Source organism: Haliotis rubra, unplaced genomic scaffold, assembly GCF_003918875.1.
Source record: "Haliotis rubra isolate DU_JTF1 unplaced genomic scaffold, ASM391887v1 Scf23, whole genome shotgun sequence".
Taxonomy (NCBI): domain Eukaryota; kingdom Metazoa; phylum Mollusca; class Gastropoda; order Lepetellida; family Haliotidae; genus Haliotis; species Haliotis rubra.
In genome coordinates, this window is record NW_025766336.1 from 2,813,111 (window position 1) to 2,835,176 (window position 22,066).

Genomic DNA, 22,066 nt, shown 5'->3' on the forward strand with positions numbered 1-22,066 from the left:
TCTGTGTATTTGAAGGGAATATGAACAGTGAGCGGTACACAGATATTCTCGAGGGACATTTACTTACATCTGCTCACGTGTTCTATGGAAATTTTTTTGATTTTCCAGCAGGACAACGACCCAAAACATCGTTCAAAGCATTCACAGGTCTGGTTTCGGACCCAAATATGACATTATTAGATTGGCCAAGCTATAGCCCTGACCTAAATCCAATAGAAAATGTTTGGGGACTTATGATGGAAAGTGTCAATAAGAAAAATCTGACAAATATTGCTGAAATGAAAGAAGAGGTGGTCTGATATTGGGACAGCATGGACCACGACTTTCTAACTTCTTTGATCAGTAGTATGCATTGCTGCCCATGGTGACTTGACAAAATACTAACTGTTCACCTGTCTTTGAATCTGGAGTTATGTTCTGCTAATATTCACATATTAATACGTGAGTAATGAGTGAAAAAAAAATTACAATCTTAAATTCTCAAAAATTTCTGGTTGTACTGTATCTTCCTACGAACTTCTGTTCTAATACGGCCCTTTCATGGTGCGAGTGGTCAGGATTCGTGATTGGTTGCAATCAGATTTGGTTGTGCAATCAGCGACGTTGTTTCAAATGTGATCGGTAATTTCTGTATGCTTCGGGAAAACAAGAACCTCTTCCCCTGCGCGATGCGCAAACGTTTGTTCTAGACAGAACTCAGTCATGTAATGGCGGATCAATGGCGTCTCCATCGCCCTGGGTGAGAACGGACAAGCTAGCCATTAAATGTCTTGTGTGTCTCATAAACCCAAGTCCCCAGCAGAGGAGGGATATTTGTGGCCTCTTCGTAGGAAGATATGACAAGTAACCTCTGTGGGAAGAGAATGAGTAGCCATGGTTTGTGAATGACATCTGCCGTACAAAAGAAAGTAAACACTTGGAAATGGAATTTAAGCAAGTTATTTCAAATATTATCAAAACGTTGAACTGTTTAACTGACATTTTAGAAGTTGGTGAGTAACAATTTAAGGGAAAATTATATTATGATGCGACATTTCGATATAGATTCTTAAATTGTTGTGGAGCATTCATCCAAAAACAGTAGTGCATCTATGATATATAAGTTATTGTCCATATAGTATCTTGCCTTTATTGTTATCAAAACTTTACTAGGCTAAAAGCGGACTGTGAAACACTGGAGACTAATAGCCCCAAATACAGTTATGACTGCAGTTTCAAATGCATCACCATGGAATGACCATTTGTTGTTTTAGACAATTTCGACCATGGTTGTATAGTTTCTTTTATTCTTCAGTTTATAGTGTTTTGTACATGGTTTTATTATGTGGAAAGACCATGTTGAATAGACTGTGCTTGATATAGACTCAAGACAATTGTAAACCAAAGAGCGATTTCTGAACTGGGCCTTGCTCGCCATTCCTTGTTTTACATTTCATGTTGAGTATATATCGAGCTTTAGTCTTTCCTCCCACTTCCATAGCTTGTTCTGATGGACGAAGGCGGAATTCTTGTTTGCATGTTTAGTGTTATGACTGTGACAAAGGCACTTATACAAGACCACTAACAGAGCTACTGTACACATCGGGCGTTGATGTTTACAATGTTGTATATATATATATACACCACCACAACAGTTATAGCAGACAACCCCCATAACAGTATAGAGCAATTGGCATGTGCTCACATGGGTTATTGCATGAACTCGTATGCCATGACTGTTATAACGGTGAATTGAATGAAACCAAAACTGTTATAACTGTTAATTGTATGAAATCACCCTTATTATAACGGTGAATTGTATGAAATTACCACTATTATAGCTGTGAATTGTATGAAATCACCCCTGTTATAACGGTGAATTGTATGAAATTACCACTATTATAGTTGTTAATTGTATGAAATCATCCTTATTATAACGGTAAATTGTATGCAATTACCACTATTATAGCTGTGAATTGTATGAAATCATCCTTATTATAACGGTGAATTGTATGAAATTACCACTATTATAGCTGTGAATTGTATGAAATCACCCCTGTTATAACGGTAAATTGTATGAAATTACCACTATTATAGCTGTGAATTGTATGAAATCCCCCGTTATAACGGTAAATTGTATGAAATTACCACTATTATAGCTGTGAATTGTATGAAATCACCCCTGTTATAACGATGAATTGTATGAAATTACCACTATTATAGCTGTGAATTGTATGAAATCCCCCGTTATAACGGTAAATTGTATGAAATTACCACTATTATAGCTGTGAATTGTATGAAATCACCCCTGTTATAACGGTGAATTGTATGAAATTACCCCTGTTATTATCAATGGTTTAGTTTATGTCAGTACTAGTCGTATTACACGAACTTAAACATACCGATTCACTATAGAGATTGTGGTTAGTGTTGTACATGATTAGGACGTAGGTTTCAGTCGTGCGATCGTGTGTTCGAATCCCGGTTTGCTCTGATTATGTTTCTAGGTTTGTCTGCACCACACCCGTGCTGGTGGGTGACACGCTTTGGTGTAACTGAAAGGCTGTTGAACGAGACGTTAAACCCAACTCACTTTGAGAATCACGACTCCATGTAAACATGGGATTTCTCCTTCTAGAACCCTTTCTTGAAATCCAAGTATTTCCATGCAGCAAAGGGCATAGTTAAAGAGAACCGTAGTCCACTGAAAGCGAAACTATGTAAGTGCAACTATCTGAATGAAAACGGACACACTTGTAGAGTTATCCCCCTTCACTGGCGGTCACACAGTGTTGTGTTAAATGTTTCCTTTCTGTTTTCCCAAGTAAATTCAAACGTCATTCTCTTTATATGCTGAAAAGATAGATCAGCTGTCTTTTAAACATTCCGTACATTTTGAAATAATTGATGATGCATGTGGAAGTCTAAGACACAAGAAGCGGTTAAAGCGTCCGCTCGTCACGCCGAGGACCCGGGTTCAATTCCCCACATGAGTACAATGTGTGAAGCCCATTTCTGGTGTCCCCGCCGTGATATTGCTGGAATATTGCTAATAGCGACGTAAAATCATGCTCACTCACTCACTCACTCACACAAGACGTAGTGTCTTGGACTTGAACGCTGAATCTCTTTTGTCAATTTGAGATTTTGGGGAGCCAGTCGCCATGTTTCAAACCGCACTTCTTTTCGACCAAACTGTGAGGAGCAAGCTAACGTTATTACGTCAAGTTCAGATAATGTTCATCACAAGACTCACCCAAGAAGAACAATTGAATAGTTTCATTAGATTTGAATTAAATCAATATTCAATAAAAAATCAAATTAGCTTACGAAGTGACAAGAAAAGGCAGTATGAGATACTTGCCATTGATGATTACATTGTGGAACAGATAGATGGACGGGAAGATGCTACAGTTAATGAATGAACGTAATGAATGTAAATATAAGGAATGCGATTCTGTTTGAGCTGATATATACCGAGGTAATAGCTGGAAGTACGAACAATGAAAAAAATATGAAAAATATAGTCTTATCATCTTTATTACATCATGATTAGATTATCCAAACATTACACTAAACGTTGATTACAGTGCATCCAATGAAACACAATGACGTGATATATCCGCTTATGAAGAATCTGTTGTTTATGTAATGTAAGTACTCTTCTCGTTGCAGGTCCTCGTGACGATAATGTGGTTCCTTTTCATCTACGCAGCGTGTTTAGTTAGTTCTGTTATTCCCCGGGAAACATTCTGTCCGGCTGAATGTCAGTGCTACACCGGAATCATCGGAATCGGGAAAAATGGGTATATAATCCAAAGCAACTTGAGAAACATGACCCGAATTCCGGATCTTTCTGGACTAATCTCGAACCCTCAACCTAAACTCCTGAGGTTAAGAAAAAGAGCCATCACTCGGGTCAAACAAACGGACTTTCCCGAAGGAATTAGAATCACGCGCATCATCCTTAGCGACAACAGGGAAATGGAACTTGAAGATGGCGCATTCAGCAACCTACACAATTCTTTGGAATATCTAAACCTTGAAATTACAAAAATATTCTTCAACAAGACCCTAACATTTCTCAGAGGACTTAGCAGGCTTGAATATCTCGATCTGAGTTTCAACAACAAGTACCACTATCAATCTGGAGACCCGAACATTATCAGCCGTCTTTTCTATGGCTTGGGATTGTCGTCTTTGAAAAAACTGAAAATGTACAACAGTAGAATTCAGTCTCTTGGGACAGATGTGTTCTTAGGTATTGAAACACTGGAAGAGTTGGACCTAGCGGGGAACCTACTGCCTGGTGTACCCGACGGTATTGCCCGCCTCACTGCCCTGACAGATCTGGACTTAAGTAATTCACGCTTCACAACTTTAAAAAGGAAGAGTTTCGTGAACAACAGAAAGTTGATGACGTTGAGCATGTTGTACTCCAAAGTTACTACGATTGACGCCGACGCATTGGTTGGTCTTGAGAAATCATTGCAAGTTCTAGACATGCGTGACTGTAAACTGTCAAAATTCCCCACCGATGCTCTAAAACATTTAACTGCTCTTAAGAAGTTGAACGTAAAATTGAATCCGTTGGCAACAATTCCTGATGGTTCTTTGTCTGGATCTTTCTGTTTAAAGGATCTGTATATCAGCCAAACACATATCAAACTAACTCGCAACATTTTCAAAGGCCAAGAAAACTGTATTAAAGACTTGTTTCTGAGAGACATGGGCTTAGATGATATTCCCGCGGAATCGCTGAGATCCTTAAAGAAACTTCGCTATTTGTTTCTGGATGAAAATGAGATCAAAGTCCTCCGCAAAGACTCTCTCGCAGGCATCAAAGCCAGCCTCTTGGTGTTGGCCAAAAACCCTCTAGCCAGAATTGAAAAAGGTGCTTTTCAGAATCTGACCTACCCGTTGTACCTCGAACTCTCTGAAACTCTCCTGACAGATTTACGCTTCACCCTTGAATACGATGCTGGGACATTTGGTTCCATAAACGTAAGAGGAGTGCCCTTAGAATGTGATTGTACAATCGCCCGCCTGATCCATCAGGGAGTGTCGTTGACCGGGGCCTGCAATGCCACGGTCACCCAGATGGATCTTAGAGATGCCAAACTTCCAGGATATTTGTCTGAATGTCCCACATCTGAAGCTCATTGTGTTCGTGGACACGCATACTTGCTGACAGTCATTTGTTTGTTGGTTGTCCGCACTGTTGTATTCTGAGTTTTTGTGATGAAATGGACATTATTCAAAATCAAAACAATCTGTTTTAAGAAATATACTAGCGACACCTGAGCTTTACAAATGTGTAAATCGTGGTTTGTGGAATATATCTGGGTGTAACTGTATTCTACCAAGATGAGTGGTAGTTAAATACTGTCAAACAATTTTGTGTGGAATCTCGATGTGTCTCAAAGTAAACAATTAGCTCCCACGTATTCCTTATTTCGTCATCATAGGAGCTGTAAGTCTCGCGAGGCCCTACTTCCGGTACTGTGCTGGTTCCCGGCTCCCTTTGTGCGCGCCAACTTGCAATATAGGAGGCGGGGCTCAGCTTACTTCCGGTACGAGATTTCAGGTGACAAGCGTATGTTCAAGAACACCAAATATGATTTTACTAGACCGGACCAAGTGTACAATCATGCATGGCTGTCACAGCTGTTGACAGTCGTAATAATTAGCTAATTTGCGGAAATTTTTGTTATTCCTGCAAGAATTATCAGTTCCTTACTGTCAGCTGACAACCATGAGACTGAAAAAGTATGAAACGTTGTTTCTCACCGGAAGTACTAAGGTCTCGCGAATTGCCGTGACCTACTTACGGGCTCTATTGTTCGGTTGTGTCGAACCTCGAAGTGTTTAAGTAGTCGCATCGTCGATTGACTGTAAATATATCACCTACCAAAAGGCCGACAACATATACTCAACTGAAAGAAAACACTTAAAATTGAACACTTGGTCAACTGAACGTATTGTGTCCATTATCATAAACATATATACGTGTTATGTTTCTGTCATTCAGTTAACAATACGGACGACGAAAAGTGATAAACTTCACAGTGATAAAACTGTTGGAACAGGAGAAGTCAATAGCGAATGTGACCTCTCCTTGGAGAACTGCACGGTATAACCGGTATACCGCAATACGCTTTTCAAACGATACGTATTGTAATAGCTTTTCTGAGAACCGGTATAATCCGACACTCACTGGGACCGGGAAAATATTTCGGATTATACAGAGTGTCGGATTATTCAATGTCTCCTTGCTTGAATACTTTTCAAACAGTACTATACATTGTAACTGGCTTATCCCATTTGTTACACATGCCAGTACACACTCTGATATTGCCAGTTGTTACACAGTCAGGTTGGGGGTTAATTACTGCTATGCCTACAACAATAATGGACTAGCCCAAACTGTCAAATGGATCAAAGGGATTAAGAGCAAGCAGTTTTGATGTTTTTACTCAAGAAATGTTTGTTTGATTAAAGATGTTTTTCATAGTTAGCATTTAATATGTACATTCAGTTGTTTCTCTCTTGAGATGATTTCATCTTCTCAAGGCAGGATTAACTATTTAGTAGAGTTAACTTAATTATATTGAGAAAGTACATCATCTACTATAAATGGCTGGGGTTGGCCCTTGCACATTTTATATGTTTATCATTATTCACCTGATAAATATGTTTTTAAACATGGGTTGGTTCACAAAACAAAGAACACAATAACAATAACCATTTATTACACTATTTCTATATTAAATTACAAATTCCAAATTCCTCTATTACTCTTTACCTATTTCATATTTTTTACCTTCTTGATTCGTCCTCCAATTCAAATTTCCCTTAATACCCTTAATGCTTTTTTGTGTAGTTACACCCCTCTTTCAAAATTTCTATTTTCCAATCAGTGGTTTAGTGAGGTGAGATGAAATTGGGTTTTACGTCGTGCTTGAGAATATTTCGCTCATATGACGACGTGCATGTGTGTGTATATGTATGTGTATGTGCGGCTGCTTGTACTAGCCCAGACTTAGGCTGGTTTTATAGTGCCTAGCCCACTGAGATACCATGCCGCAGTGAAGCATGAATACCCAACTCAGACACATTATACTGACTCCGAGCCGACCAGTCCTTGTTGTACCCATTAATGCCGAGCGCCAGGCAACAAGTTCCATATTTTAACGTCTTTGGTATGACGCGGTCGGGTATCGAGCCCGCGACCTTCCGCTCTCCGGGCGGACGCTCTAACCACTACACCACGGAGGCGGTCAGTGGTTTGGAAATAAATGATAAAAGACATCGAAGAATGATGAACTTCATATGCATGCATTTGCAAACAAATGCATATAAAATGCAATAAAATTATATGCAGTGCTAATCAATTGTGTTGCGTTATCTTTCTATGTCTGTAACGAGTATGGACTATCCCATTTTCACTAATAGGTAATAGGTGTGTGCAGCGGTCTGTGACCTTATGTGTATTGGGGTGTGTAACAAATGGGAGTTTTTAAGCATGTAGTTCTTCCGGGAGAGCTGATGGGCTGTGCTCATTACATGCCATGGGGTGTCTCTGCTCAGATAATTAATCCCTAATAATCCCTGTAGTTAATTTGGGGTGTAGTTCAAATGTAGGGAGTAAACCATGGGAATACGATGTGTCAACCAAGTCTGCTAACCTGATATAATAAGCACGGGTTGCTGATGATCACTTTTAACCCAGATCTTCACCGGTTATTGTTGTTAAAGGCATATAAAGAATTACAAGTGTTGAAAACAACAAGTTTTATTCGATGGAGTAAAACTAATCATATGAAACAGCTTTGAAAACTCTCATTGTTATTGTTGTGTTTGCGGGGGAAAGCCCGGAGACATTAATATCAACTTGTTAAAATGCCCCACAAAAGAAGGAGATGATGACGTTGAGTAAAGTGTACTGTAACATGAATCAGCCGGAATACGGACCAGGAATTAATTGTTATTTCCTTTCACATATCTGCTGGAGGAGGACGGTAGGACGGTTTATCAAACATTAAATAAATTTGATATTTCAGTAAAGTTAAGTTGTTTCACGTGAGGTTAAACTACGTTTTAATATAACTTAGTGTTACTTCTATTTTGAAAGCCAGGTGAGATTGCGACCTGGAAATGTTCTTGTTTCTCGTGACTGACCCACTGTTGACAACATTCGTCAGATCACTCAGTGTGGTGAAGATGTTATGTAACGAGAGAAAACAAAAATACGCCTGTGTTATGTATTAATCAGAGATAAGTTTGCGCTGTACTTTGTGATGAGATCTATTCAAGTTTTCTTGAGTGAAACTGTAATAACCATACTCGTTGATATTTCAGATCTGTTTCGATTTCGCTTAACAATATCAAGTACTTTCACACTTATTTTCCTGGCCGACGACGAATGAACCTGGTCATGCCCTATCAACAACATAGGGTTGATAATTATAATGTACTTGAATAGATATGTTTGCCCAATTTTGAAAAAAAGAAGGAAAGTTCGTTAAATATACTCGTCCTGAAAACAGAATACGGCACGAAGAAATGATTTGGTTTCTCCCATCTTGTAAGGGGGTACTACTAAACTGTGTGTTTTGAGTGAGTGAACGAGTAAGGTTTTACGCCACTTTTAGCAAAATTCCAGCAGTATCACTGCGGGGGGGACACCAGAAATGGGCTTCGCACATTGTACCCATGTGTGGAATCGAACCCGGGTCTTCGGCGTGACGAGCGAACGCTTTGACCACTAGGCTACCCCACCGCCCCTTGTATGTTTTGAAACTGTTCTTGGACCATCTGGTTGTATCTCGTGAACGTGTCTTTTATTCATGTGGGTGGTGAGTGGGTGAGTTGTGTTTTACGCCGCATGTTATATTTTTTTCTAATACCCATGTCAAATGTCTTTTCAGATTTTTCTTGAAACCATGGCCATGTGAGACGACCACTCTTCTCTTAACCTGAAGAAAAACAGAAATGACCAAAATACCAAACGGGAATATGCTAAGAATCCTCGTGGGTCCTCGGAGCAAGATGGAACATATTTTAATTTATGCAACTCTATTTTTCTCCTTATTTTCCTGTGTGTATACATCTGATATAAGCTGTCCTAAGAGATGTGTGTGTAGGACTCGTCGAGTGCCCAAACTAGGTAATACCTACTTCGTAAATTGTAAGGGCAGAGCTTTCATGAAGGTTCCAGATCTTTCATCTTTAAGTGAAAATGCTCTCCCAAAACGTTTGGATTTGTCAAGAAATATGCTCATGTCCATATCACGGAGCGACTTCCCCAGCAATCTGAATGTCGCCATGCTGTTTCTCGAAGCTAATGACAACGTGAAGCTGCAAGATAGTGCCCTGATAAACCTTGCGGGGTCGCTACAGTTCTTGGGGTTACAGAGCATCCGCCTGCAATTCACTTCTCCCTTCACCTTCCTCAGAGGGCTCTCAAAGCTGGAGAAGTTGATACTGAACTACAACAGCCAGAAAAATGACGGTGTGATTGCGCCAAACATCTTCAAAGGTCTTGGTCTGACCGCCCTGAAGGACGTTTCCATGTACAATTGCCACATTGCAGGTGTTGGGGATAAAGCGTTTGTTGGTATTGAGAGTCTGGAGGAGTTAGATCTGACGTTTAACTGGTTGAAAGAGGTCCCTTCTGCCGTCAAGGATCTGTATAATCTCAAGAAACTGACCCTGAGATTGAACAACATTAAATCAATATCCATCAATAGCTTTAAAGGAATGTCAAGCTTACGTGACCTTGACCTCAGTGATAATGGTGGCCTGAAAATTGAAGAAGGATCTCTCGCTGGGCTTGAGAAGAGTCTCGAATCTCTTGCAATGAGGACATGCCAACTGGATGATGTGCCCACAGCGGGGATGTGGAGTCTCGCAGCTCTGAAGATCTTAAACGTAGGCTACAACCCACTTGTAGACATGTCATCTACGTCGCTAAAAGGATCTTACTGTCTCCAAACCCTGGACATCAGCAAGACGCTAGTGCCCCTAGAAGCGTCCATACTTGAACCACAGAAAAACTGCTTGGTTTCAATATCTATTAACGACAGGGGTTTGACAGAAGTACCTAGAGATTTCTTGTCCAATTTGACCAAGCTTCATCACGTTTCACTAAACAAAAACCGAATATGTGTTTTGAAAACTGATTCACTGAAGGGAATCGGAGCAAATTCCTACGATTTTTCTGATAACTGCCTCTATAGGATCGAAGACAATGTTTTTGATGGAAAGGGTCGAGGTATTTCGTTGGCTTTGAAACGAACCAACATGACTGATGTACGTTTTGTTTTACAATATAAAGAGAAAACATTCCAACAGATTTGGCTAGAAGGACTAGATCTGAACTGCGATTGTTCTGTGTTTGATGCCATGCGGGTGTCTGAACCGTGGACACTGGAAGGACAGTGTCTGCTAAACTCGGAGTCCAAGGACTTAAAGGACTATGAGTTTAAAAAATTCCTCCAGAACAACTGTACTGTGGAGGAGAAGAAGACAGAAACAGCAGACCAAGTAGCGACCGAAATTAAAGAAACTAATGGTGTGAGTAGGTTTTCTATTAACTGGGTAGTTTTGATAATGTCGTTACTTTTTTTGGCATTGTTGGCGAAAAAATAACATAACACGCTTTACTGATCACATGAGAAGAAGAGGTTATAAACGTTAATCAATGCCTTTGCAACACTTAATATCTTGTTTCCATGACATACTATCGTATTCCAATGGCTTTTTCTCTCTTTTCCATGACTTACTCTCGCTTATTTCCTCGTCCCTTAGACATAAACTTTCCTAAACGGTATTCCGTTGTCTCACAGCTCAAACAGATGTTCATTTGTGGCATATTAAGCCTCTCTGTCTTATATTTGATCACTAAATATATGACCGTTCACATATTTGACATTATTGACAGAAGAGTTTCTTTTCTTCGTTCCCCGAACAATGTGTCAAGAATCACTTCTTCTAGAACTGGTGTATAGGGAATTCGGAAATGACAAAGGTTCGTCAACGCATTTCCTAAATACATGTATAATGACATAAATTTTATGATTATCTTCGGGAAAAAGAAACTATATCTCTTGATTTTACAATATGTTTGACTTTCGATTGAAAATTAAGTGAGGGAAGTTCAGTTAAAGATAAACGTTAACCCTTCTGGCGCTTTATCAAGGAATATTCCTATGTGAATAAAAAGATATATAAATTGAATTTAACTTTTAAATTTCATAATATTTTATGCATGACTCATACCTCCCGGTGGTTATTTAAGATATGTTACCTTTAATAGCAGTAACTTTACAACATTTCAAATAGGGTAGATGGCTGAAAATGCATTTATTACAATTTTCTTGGTCTTAATGGAAAATTACCCAACATATTACTTATTACATGATAGTCCATATGGCGTAATGGCATGGTCAGTATGATGGTTTGTATGATTTAATAATATGGTCAGTGTGACATGACATAGTTGATATGAGAATTCTGCCAGAACCATGCTATATACTGTACCGAGTATGTTGATGAATATACAGTACACTTGTATTCTTGTTTTACAATATCCTAAGTGATATTCTTGCCATACCCGTTTACATAAACTGGATTGTTTTCATTCCAATTTATGTGTAAAACAGGCCCAATGCCGATGCATTCCTTATTTTCTCATTTTTGTTACAGATGTAATTTCTTTCCTCACTTTTCCTTGTTGCACTTGCCTCACATCCTCATATACCACAAAGCGCTCCCAGTGCTATGACTATTAATATTTTTCTGTTAATGGGGCTGTGAGAAAGTCATATAAATACTGACAGAGCTTTGTAAAACTGGGTCCGGATGTATACGACATGCTACTAGTTTGCTGTCCGTGTATAATACTGAATGGTTGTGGTGTGTCAGTGGGATACTGATGCTGTGTGGGAACGGAGACAATATGTTAGAGCTAACAAATGTAAAGGCGTCGTTTTAGGGCCACGAGTATCGCACATGTGTTGAAGAATATACGTTGTGATTATAGTAGCACAAATATCACTTGGTCGAATGAGTTCCAACCACACGACCCGACATACGTTCTTTAACATAGTGATTCAGTTTGGTTTAACGACGCTTTTAGCAATATTCCAGCAACATCCCGGCGGGGAACACCAGAAATAGGCTTCACAGATTGTATCCAAGTGGGAATTCGAACCCGGGTCTTCGGCGTGACGATCGAATGTTTTAACCACTAGGCTACCCTTCATATACGTAAGGCAGTTGTAGTCTTACGATCGTTTAATGAAACGGGACCTTGCATAAGGGTGAAGACCATATCTGGTGTCCCCCGCTGTGAAATTGCTGAAATATTGCTAAAAGCGGCGCAAAGCTAAACTCACTCACTCACACACGCACGCACGCACTCGCATAAAGAGCAATCGCAGTGTAGCGATAACTGTAAATATTAAACTTGTTCCATTAGACACAAAAGGTAAAACTGAAGTGACAAGTACCTGAAAATCGCTGAAGTCACTGATAACAGCAGGTGTTCGACAAGCGATTGCAGTATAAACGCTCTACGTGTGCAACTGGGCCCGATGTTGTGTATTGGAAGTTGTAGCAGTTATATATCGTCTGGTTTCTCGTTAGGTTGTATACCCATCACGGAATTTATCTTTGCATGTTTCAATCTTCCGTTGTTAAAAAGTAAAAATGAATTGGAAATTGATAGAAGGCTGCGGTTCGACTGAGTTGAGGTAGAAATGTGCCGTGCCACGTGACTTAAATTAAGTCGAGGCACGAGTCATTTAATCTCCCACTCAAGAATCCAAACTGTTTTCTTCTAAACAGTGTATAAGGGATTTATTTCTCCCGCTCAGAAATGTATTTCGTTCCCAGGCGACCTTCTTTGTATTTTATCAAGACTATGTACTCTAAATTGATCTCATCATTCTGACATGGTGGTACCATATGAATATTTGTAACTCTTATCTTTTGAAGGGACTGTGACTGACTCACACTGTCTGTCGTGCATGTACAGCTATTTCACATCAGCAGTGGTTCGGCATGAAGGTTACATGCATGTATTCTGTTTAGTCATAAAGGGGAAACAAGGAAACAGGACGGAAATTGAGCTGGTGACCTAGTTTATTTCGCAAGAAAAATTAGTCACTGTTACACAAGTATACACAATTGAAACCTACTCCGTATAAACCCCGTCGTCATCGGTTAAATATTAAGGGAAGTGTTCGATCACGTTCATATGTTTAACTTTTATGAAATATATTCTATTATGCTAACTATTATTATTTTTTTTAAATTTTATTTATTTATTTATTTATTTATTTATTTATTTATTTATTTATTTATTTATTTATTTATTTATTTATTTATTTATTTATTTATTTATTTATTTATTTATTTATTTTATTATTTTTGGGGGCAGCGATGTATATATTCAAATGTTTGATGGTTTAAAAGGCATATGTATATACGACTCTATTTGACTCCGTAATATATTTATAGATGTGTTCTGTGATGTCTGTGTTTAGCAGTGCAGAATGAGTGACGTTTAACGTCGTTACGAGCAGTAATTATGTGCTACCAGTAACTATATTATGTATGGAATAACCAAACGGACGGAAATCGTAAATGTTAAACACTTTACAGAAACCAACTAACAAGCTTTTTGAAGGGAAACATCAGGGATCAAACTGAATTCAAATCTGCACCTGTACGGATCGCGGATCCTGGCTCAGCTAAGGGACTCAATTTGTTTTTTAGCGAGATTTTGGTGTGTCTAATACTGATACCGGTACATAGCGTTACCTTGTTTTGTCCACATTATAGATGTATATGTATGTTGATTATGTTATAGTTATGATGTGCATAATCCAGCTGGACGCTTAGATCGCTAAGTGTACCACACAGCACTTCTACCTGTCCATGGTGAAGATACCCTACCACGAGTGTTCATTGTTACATAGTTCAGTGTGTTTCTTTGGGTTTTTATGTCTCTAATGGTGCGAGACGCATTACACGAAAACTGTTTTCTTCGTTATTTGCTTTTATTGAGAATAAAATCAAATCCCGAATTATGTCCGTGTTTTTAGTTTTTTTATTGATATTGATGTTCTTTAAATACGACTACCAAGGGGAGCAATCCAATTCCCATGGGCAGGCCAATTACAAACACTTCCAAGGAGACTGTTTTTTAAAACTTGATTGTTTTGGGGATATAAAATGCTGGTATATTTATTTACATTCCTTTAGATGATGAGACATAACAAAGTAACCCTGATTCTAATGTATCACGCGGCCTGATTACTTCATTTTGCATTTTGACGGGCAAAATAAAATAGAAACGTTATTTGCGAGAGTGTGGTGTTACGCCGTTTTTAGCAATATTCCAGCAATATCACGGCGGGGGGCACCGGAAATGGGCTTCACACTTTGTACCCATGTGGGGAATCGAACCCGGGCCTTCATCGTGACGAGAGGACGCTTGAACCATTAGGCTACCCCACCACCCCAGATGTCAACGGGCACGTCCCTGGGTCTGGGTCTGTACCAGATTGTGATGGTATGACATCGGCCACAAACTCTCTCCTGTGTCCAATATGGTTGTAGTTTTGTCGGAGTGGGTGGGTAGAAAGAAACAAGTGATTCTCCAGTAGCAACCCATCCATATGGTATTACAGCACAAACAGGCACCTAGCGCTTGTCATTAGAGATATCTTATGAGGATTGGATGGATAATATGTATGTACTGATGTGTCTGTCTCAGGCTAGGTGCGCCATGATACGGTTGGAATTTTGATGGCGTGTGTTACGAACACAGTACACAATATCAATTTTAATAGTAGTTTGGAAGAAATTGAACAACTGCTTTATCGTAATGCATGTACAGCGAATCACTCCCATAATTTTATGTTGTACAAAACCCCTTTCGGTGATCATTTAAATTGCGCCGGTTGAGGAAAATGCCCACACGCCAGTACTTACGCAGTTATCTCCCTTTACGCAAGTCGCGGGAATTTCCTTACCAGTGCATTCCAACCTCGCTACTCTCTGGGTGTCCCGCAAGTGTGGGAGGGGGAATTATTAATGCCCCCCAAATGCAAATGTAGTGTTTTTATGTATTTCTTTGGGAATTCCACTAAAGTGGGAATTTACTTTTTGTTTGTTTATTCAGATTGGTTCGAGACTGCTGGGCAAAAAAACCCTATTGAAACTTCCCCTACTTACTGTACCTATAACATGACAACTGAAAGGAACAGAAATAGTTCAAGTTCAAGTTCAATTTATTGCTGAAAACACCACGAACGGTGGTACATGAGAATACAATATTACTATAGTCATATAAATATATACATGTCAAGATGGCAGATAAAAGCGAAATAGAACCAAAGGTTAATGTATCTTTGTAGACTTAAATATTACATTAATGTACATAGCAAGGTTTTTAAGATTGCGCGTTTGTTTGGACGAGAACAGTTTGACGACTTTCCACAAGGTTTTTGAATTCAAGTAAGAAGGTAAATATGTTTGTCTATACAGTAGTAAAGCATCGCAATTGAACAGATAATGGAGTTCATCTCCCACAGCATGAGAGTTGCATAGATTACACTGACGATATTCTCTAGGAACATTTGCCCAACGGCCAACTTCTATAGGGAGGTGGTGATTACTTGTTCTGAATCTTAAAATCCGGAAATAGATATGTTTTGGCAGAAAGAGATATCTCTCAAATTCTATGTTGGTTTTTAGGATACGATAAATAGATGATTTGGAGCTCTGTGTCATGGAGGTGTGCCATTTCTGTAAACATTGGTCTTTGAGGATCTGTTCCATCTTAAAAGAGAGAAACTTAGTTGGACAGAGAAATGGATTGTAAAATATTTCAGTTAAACCACAGTCATTAAGTGTCTTTCTTACAAATTCAATCCAGGGAAACACATTGATTTCTTTAGCTTGGCGGGTGTTTGTTACCATTTTGTGCCAAAGACATATAAGTCTTTTGTTTAATTTAATATACATCGGGTATCGACCAAACTCTCCGTATATCATATAACATATAAATTAAAATAAATAGGAATAAAACTCAACAAAATAACCTTGCAGTCGGACCGGGTTTGAGGGTCATATTTGGCTTCACGGCAGTCACACTCTCTCTCTCTCCCAACGGAACAGTCCCCCCTAATACAGATTGGCAGACAGGGTAACAACAAGTACCAACTCTTCACGTCATTTCATATTACGTAGCAGGAAATTGAACTACCAGCATAGATCATAGAGGCGGTCAGTGACAGCGGCAGCAGCAGTAGTAGAAGTGAGTGAGTGAGTGAGTAACGTTTAACGCCGCACTCAGCAATATTCCGGCGGTCTGTAAATAATCGAGTCTGGACCAGACAATCCAGTGATCAACATTGTGAGCATCGATCTACGCAATTGGGAGCCGACGACATGTGTCAACCAAGTCAGCGAGCCTGACCACCCGATCCCGTTAGTCGTCCCTTACCCGTTATGCTTTAATTAAAAACTTTGGTCTTCAACAAACGATGCTGGTCGAAAGAGTGGACTAAGGGAATCGGGTGGTCAGATTTGTTTGAATGTTCCTGGAACTCTTGAAGAATTCCCCTTGAAGTCCCAGACACATAATCCCATCCTGTTATTTGGGTTGAATGTCAGAACTGTAACTATAGTTTCGGTGCCTGCTGTGTAAATGTAACGGAGGTGCTGGTGCAACATCGTCGCTGCCGACAACGTTACATACCAATAAGACTAAGTTGAGAGAGAACTAAAATATCCAATCTTTTAGCGTAATGGATGTACGATCGATTCAGATAGCTCTGTTATGACAGTTATTTGCAAAAACATTGGAAAACAAGACACATGGGAGAGCAAATTTACGTAAGTAGCCTATTACCGCTGAGGCGAAGACTTCACGTGGGTCGCGTAAACAGCTGTGAAGCGGTTTAAATTACAAGATAAATGAATCAGTGAAGATGTAAGGCAGCGAAATCTCCCGGAAACAAGGAGTTGCGGCTAGAAGACAAAGATGACCCCCAAGTGCATCCATGGCGCAACTCATCTTTAATGACATTTTGCTCTGAATGTAGACTGGCATTTAGCTTCAGAAATACAATCATCTAAAAAATACATCCCTACAAAAAGTCAAATCAAATCCAGAACAATTCTTGATTAATGCCTTTAATGCATAGAGCTGAGCCAATGTAGACTTCCCCACTCATTCTAGGCTTGAGTTGGAGTCCCTTTTTAAATACTGTACGGTCTGGGAGATAGATTAGTTCATCCTGTTCAGTGACGAGAGACGTTAATGAAAGATACCGCTGCAAATATGTAATGTGCCGATAATATGCTGGATATTTATTTGTATAATTATCATTGATAACAGTTTTACGTCTAGTGTTGCAATAGCCACTTCAGTACATTGAAGCCCCTTGCCACGTCATTTACAGCTCTTGATATCTTAAAGTAAGGTTGATCAACGAGCCGTTCCATCAAACACCCCCTGAATAGGAATATCAGGTAGATTGCTTTTTACGTACACACCTCTTTCCACAAATGCACACATTTAGGCAAAAAATAACTTTTAAAAAGGTAAGACATATTTTGTGCACATGTATATATATTTGAAATATTGCATACAAAGCTACGCTTAAGGATTTTGCACTTTTTCAGAAACCAAAAGATAACGAGTTTTTCGATTTCAAAAACCTAAGATTTCATTATTTTGACAGCTGATTTATCGGAATGTTTATTTCGGCCACGTCAACTGTGAATTATCTAATATCGAATTATGTGTTTTCGGACGGCAGTGTTTGCTCGCGCTGAAATTGGACATATTGAGTCACGTAGAAAGTGTTACTACTTGGATGATGGTTTGCTGTTTAAACAAGTTAGGTGTTACAGTTGTTCATGTGATTAGTGAGAAAACAATGAATATTTCCTGAGCCTCCGAAAACCCATATTGGAGGATAGTATGAGGATAGTTACATTTTCATCGATACTAATAGTGCTGTACATATCAGTAGATTATCTAAATATGTACACTTTAACCTTTCAGCATTGCCATTTATTCACACATACTAATTGCAAAATGGCTTCTCTTTGGGGTTATGGGGTGACAGGCGCACAAATGTCACCGAAACCATTACCCTAGTTTCAAGTACTTTCCTGGTGGATATTTGCGACTATTGCTGCCTTGTTGTAGATCCCAGCGGACGCAAGAACATTGGAGTAAGTACAACTGCATTTGCGTTTATTATATGCATGTTTACATACGTTTTAAATTATTATATACATGTATACATAATAACGTTGATATAGCAGTGTACATTTCATTAACTGTTACAGTAGCCACCATTCTCTTCCCACAGAGGTTACTTGTCATATAGTATGACCAGAAATTATTGAGAATTTTAGGAAATATGTTTAATTGGATTTCTAGTATAAACAACCTTGACCAGCTATCAAGTGCTTGGTTTCATTCAAGAGAGACAACTCCGTTAATCCTTTGTCATTAGTTTGTGCAGAGTTATCCCCCTTTGTTTACTTGCTAGCAGACGACTTTTTCAGTGATCCTCAGTATGGATGATTTAGAGAAGAGGAAGTTGATTTTAGAGTATTATAACAAGGACATCAGATCAGCTAAAGTGATTTCAAGTAGAACAGGCATCCCTTTGTCCACTGTTTATCGTGTTTGGAAAAATATTGCAGATGGATATGGCATTGAGCACCAGGGAGGCGCAGGTAGGCCCAGAAAATTGACTGTCGGTGACAGGAGGCGGCTTGGTGTTCTTGTTTCTAAAAACAAACAAAGGAGTTTAGAAAACTTAAGGCTGGATATGATTGATAGAGGAACTGTGGCTGTCTGTAAGGAGGCAATTAGAACTGAGCTGCATGCAATGGGTTGGCAGAAAAGTCGAGGAATTCCATCACCGATCATGAAACCTGAACAAAAGGAGCGAAGGTTGAACTGGTGCTTACAGCATAGAAATTTTAACTGGGACAATGCGATTTTCTCAGATTAAAATTCTGTGTGGCTGTTTCCTAATACACTGAAATTCTGGACCAAACAAACTGAAAAACCTTTGTATCAGCGCCCAAAGTACACTCCGAAATTTAATGTGTGGGGTGGCATTTCTGTGTTAGGGGCAACGCCCCTCTGTGTATTTGAAGGGAATATGAACAGTGAGCGGTACACAGATATTCTCGAGGGACATTTACTTCCATCTGCTCACGTGTTCTATGGAATTTTTTTGATTTTCCAGCAGGACAACGACCCAAAACATCGTTCAAAGCATTCACAGGTCTGGTTTCGGACCCAAATATGACATTATTAGATTGGCCAAGCTATAGCCCTGACCTAAATCCAATAGAAAATGTTTGGGGACTTATGATGGAAAGTGTCAATAAGAAAAATCTGACAAATATTGCTGAAATGAAAGAAGAGGTGGTCTGATATTGGGACAGCATGGACCACGACTTTCTAACTTCTTTGATCAGTAGTATGCATTGCTGCCCATGGTGACTTGACAAAATACTAACTGTTCACCTGTCTTTGAATCTGGAGTTGTCTTCTGCTAATATTCACATATTAATACGTGAGTAATGAGTGAAAAAAAAATTACAATCTTAAATTCTCAAAAATTTCTGGTTGTACTGTATCTTCCTACGAACTTCTGTTCTAATACGGCCCTTTCATGGTGCGAGTGTTCAGGATTCGTGATTGGTTGCAATCAGATTTGGTTGTGCAATCAGCGACGTTGTTTCAAATGTGATCGGTAATTTCTGTATGCTTCGGGAAAACAAGAACCTCTTCCCCTGCGCGATGCGCAAACGTTTGTTCTAGACAGAACTCAGTCATGTAATGGCGGATCAATGGCGTCTCCATCGCCCTGGGTGACAACGGACAAGCTAGCCATTAAATGTCTTGTGTGTCTCATAAACCGAAGGCCCCAGCAGAGGAGGGATATTTGTGGCCTCTTCGTAGGAAGATATGACAAGTAACCTCTGTGGGAAGAGAATGAGTAGCCATGGTTTGTGAATGACATCTGCCGTACAAAAGAAAGTAAACACTTGGAAATGGAATTTAAGCAAGTTATTTCAAATATTATCAAAACGTTGAACTGTTTAACTGACATTTTAGAAGTTGGTGAGTAACAATTTAAGGGAAAATTATATTATGTTGCGACATTTCGATATAGATTCTTAAATTGTTGTGGAGCATTCATCCAAAAACAGTAGTGCATCTATGATATATAAGTTATTGTCCATATAGTATCTTGCCTTTATTGTTATCAAAACTTTACTAGGCTAAAAGCGGACTGTGAAACACTGGAGACTAATAGCCCCAAATACAGTTATGACTCCAGTTTCAAATGCATCACCATGGAATGACCATTTGTTGTTTTAGACAATTTCGACCATGGTTGTATAGTTTCTTTTATTCTTCAGTTTATAGTGTTTTGTACATGGTTTTATTATGTGGAAAGACCATGTTGAATAGACTGTGCTTGATATAGACTCAAGACAATTGTAAACCAAAGAGCGATTTCTGGAACTGGGCCTTGCTCGCCATTCCTTGTTTTACATTTCATGTTGAGTATATATCGAGCTTAGTCTTTCCTCCCACTTCCATAGCTTGTTCTGATGGACGAATGCGGAATTCTTGTTTGCATGTTTAGTGTTATGACTGTGACAAAGGCACTTATACAAGACCACTAACAGAGCTACTGTACACATCGGGCGTTGATGTTTACAATATTGTATATATATATATACACCACCACAACAGTTATAGCAGACAAACCCCATAACAGTATAGAGAAATTGGCATGTGCTCACATGGGTTATTGCATGAACTCGTATGCCATGACTGTTATAACGGTGAATTGAATGAAACCAAAACTGTTATTACTGTTAATTGTATGAAATCACCCTTATTATAACGGTGAATTGTATGAAATTACCACTATTATAGCTGTGAATTGTATGAAATCACCCTTATTATAACGGTGAATTGTATGAAATTACCACTATTATAGCTGTGAATTGTATGAAATCACCCCTGTTATAACGGTAAATTGTATGAAATTACCACTATTATAGCTGTTAATTGTATGAAATCACCCGTTATAACGGTAAATTGTATGAAATTACCACTATTATAGCTGTGAATTGTATGAAATCACCCCTGTTATAACGGTGAATTGTATGAAATTACCACTATTATAGCTGTGAATTGTATGAAATCACCCCTGTTATAACGGTAAATTGTATGAAATTACCACTATTATAGCTGTTAATTGTATGAAATCACCCGTTATAACGGTAAATTGTATGAAATTGCCACTATTATAGCTGTGAATTGTATGAAATCACCCCTGTTATAACGGTGAATTGTATGAAATTACCCCTGTTATTATCAATGGTTTAGTTTATGTCAGTACTAGTCGTATTACACGAACTGAAACATACCGATTCACTATAGAGATTGTGGTTAGTGTTGTACATGATTAGGACGTAGGTTTCTGTGTGCGATCGTGTGTTCGAATCCCGGTTTGCTCTGATTATGTTTCTAGGTTTGTCTGCACCACACCCGTGCTGGTGGGTGACACGCTTTGGTGTAACTGAAAGGCTGTTGAACGAGACGTTAAACCCAACTCACTTTGAGAATCACGACTCCATGTAAACATGGGATTTCTCCTTCTAGAACCCTTTCTTGAACTCCAAGTATTTCCATGCAGCAAAGGGCATAGTTAAAGAGAACCGTAGTCCACTGAAAGCGAAACTATGTAAGTGCAACTAACTGAATGAAAACGGACACACTTGTAGAGTTATCCCCCTTCACTGGCGGTCACACAGTGTTGTGTTAAATGTTTCCTTTCTGTTTTCCCGAGTAAATTCAAACGTCATTCTCTTTATATGCTGAAAAGATAGATCAGCTGTCTTTTAAACATTCTGTACATTTTGAAATAATTGATGATGCATGTGGAAGTCTAAGACACAAGGAGCGGTTAAAGCGTCCGCTCGTCACGCCGAGGACCCGGGTTCAATT

General features: G+C 39.0%; 1 protein-coding gene across 1 annotated transcript in view; it reads left to right on the forward strand.

Annotated features, from left to right (window-relative positions):
• The window catches only part of LOC124277913 (chaoptin-like), a 43,522-nt gene extending 31,589 nt beyond the window's left edge, over window positions 1-11,933 (forward strand). The window contains exons 3-4 of the mRNA XM_046713639.1: window positions 3,655-5,183; window positions 8,964-11,933. Coding sequence (XP_046569595.1) covers window positions 3,655-5,183; window positions 8,964-10,632 — 3,198 coding nt within the window. The 3' untranslated portion in view covers window positions 10,633-11,933. The remainder of the gene's footprint in view (window positions 1-3,654; window positions 5,184-8,963) is intronic.
• Window positions 11,934-22,066: the final 10,133 nt, after the last annotated feature.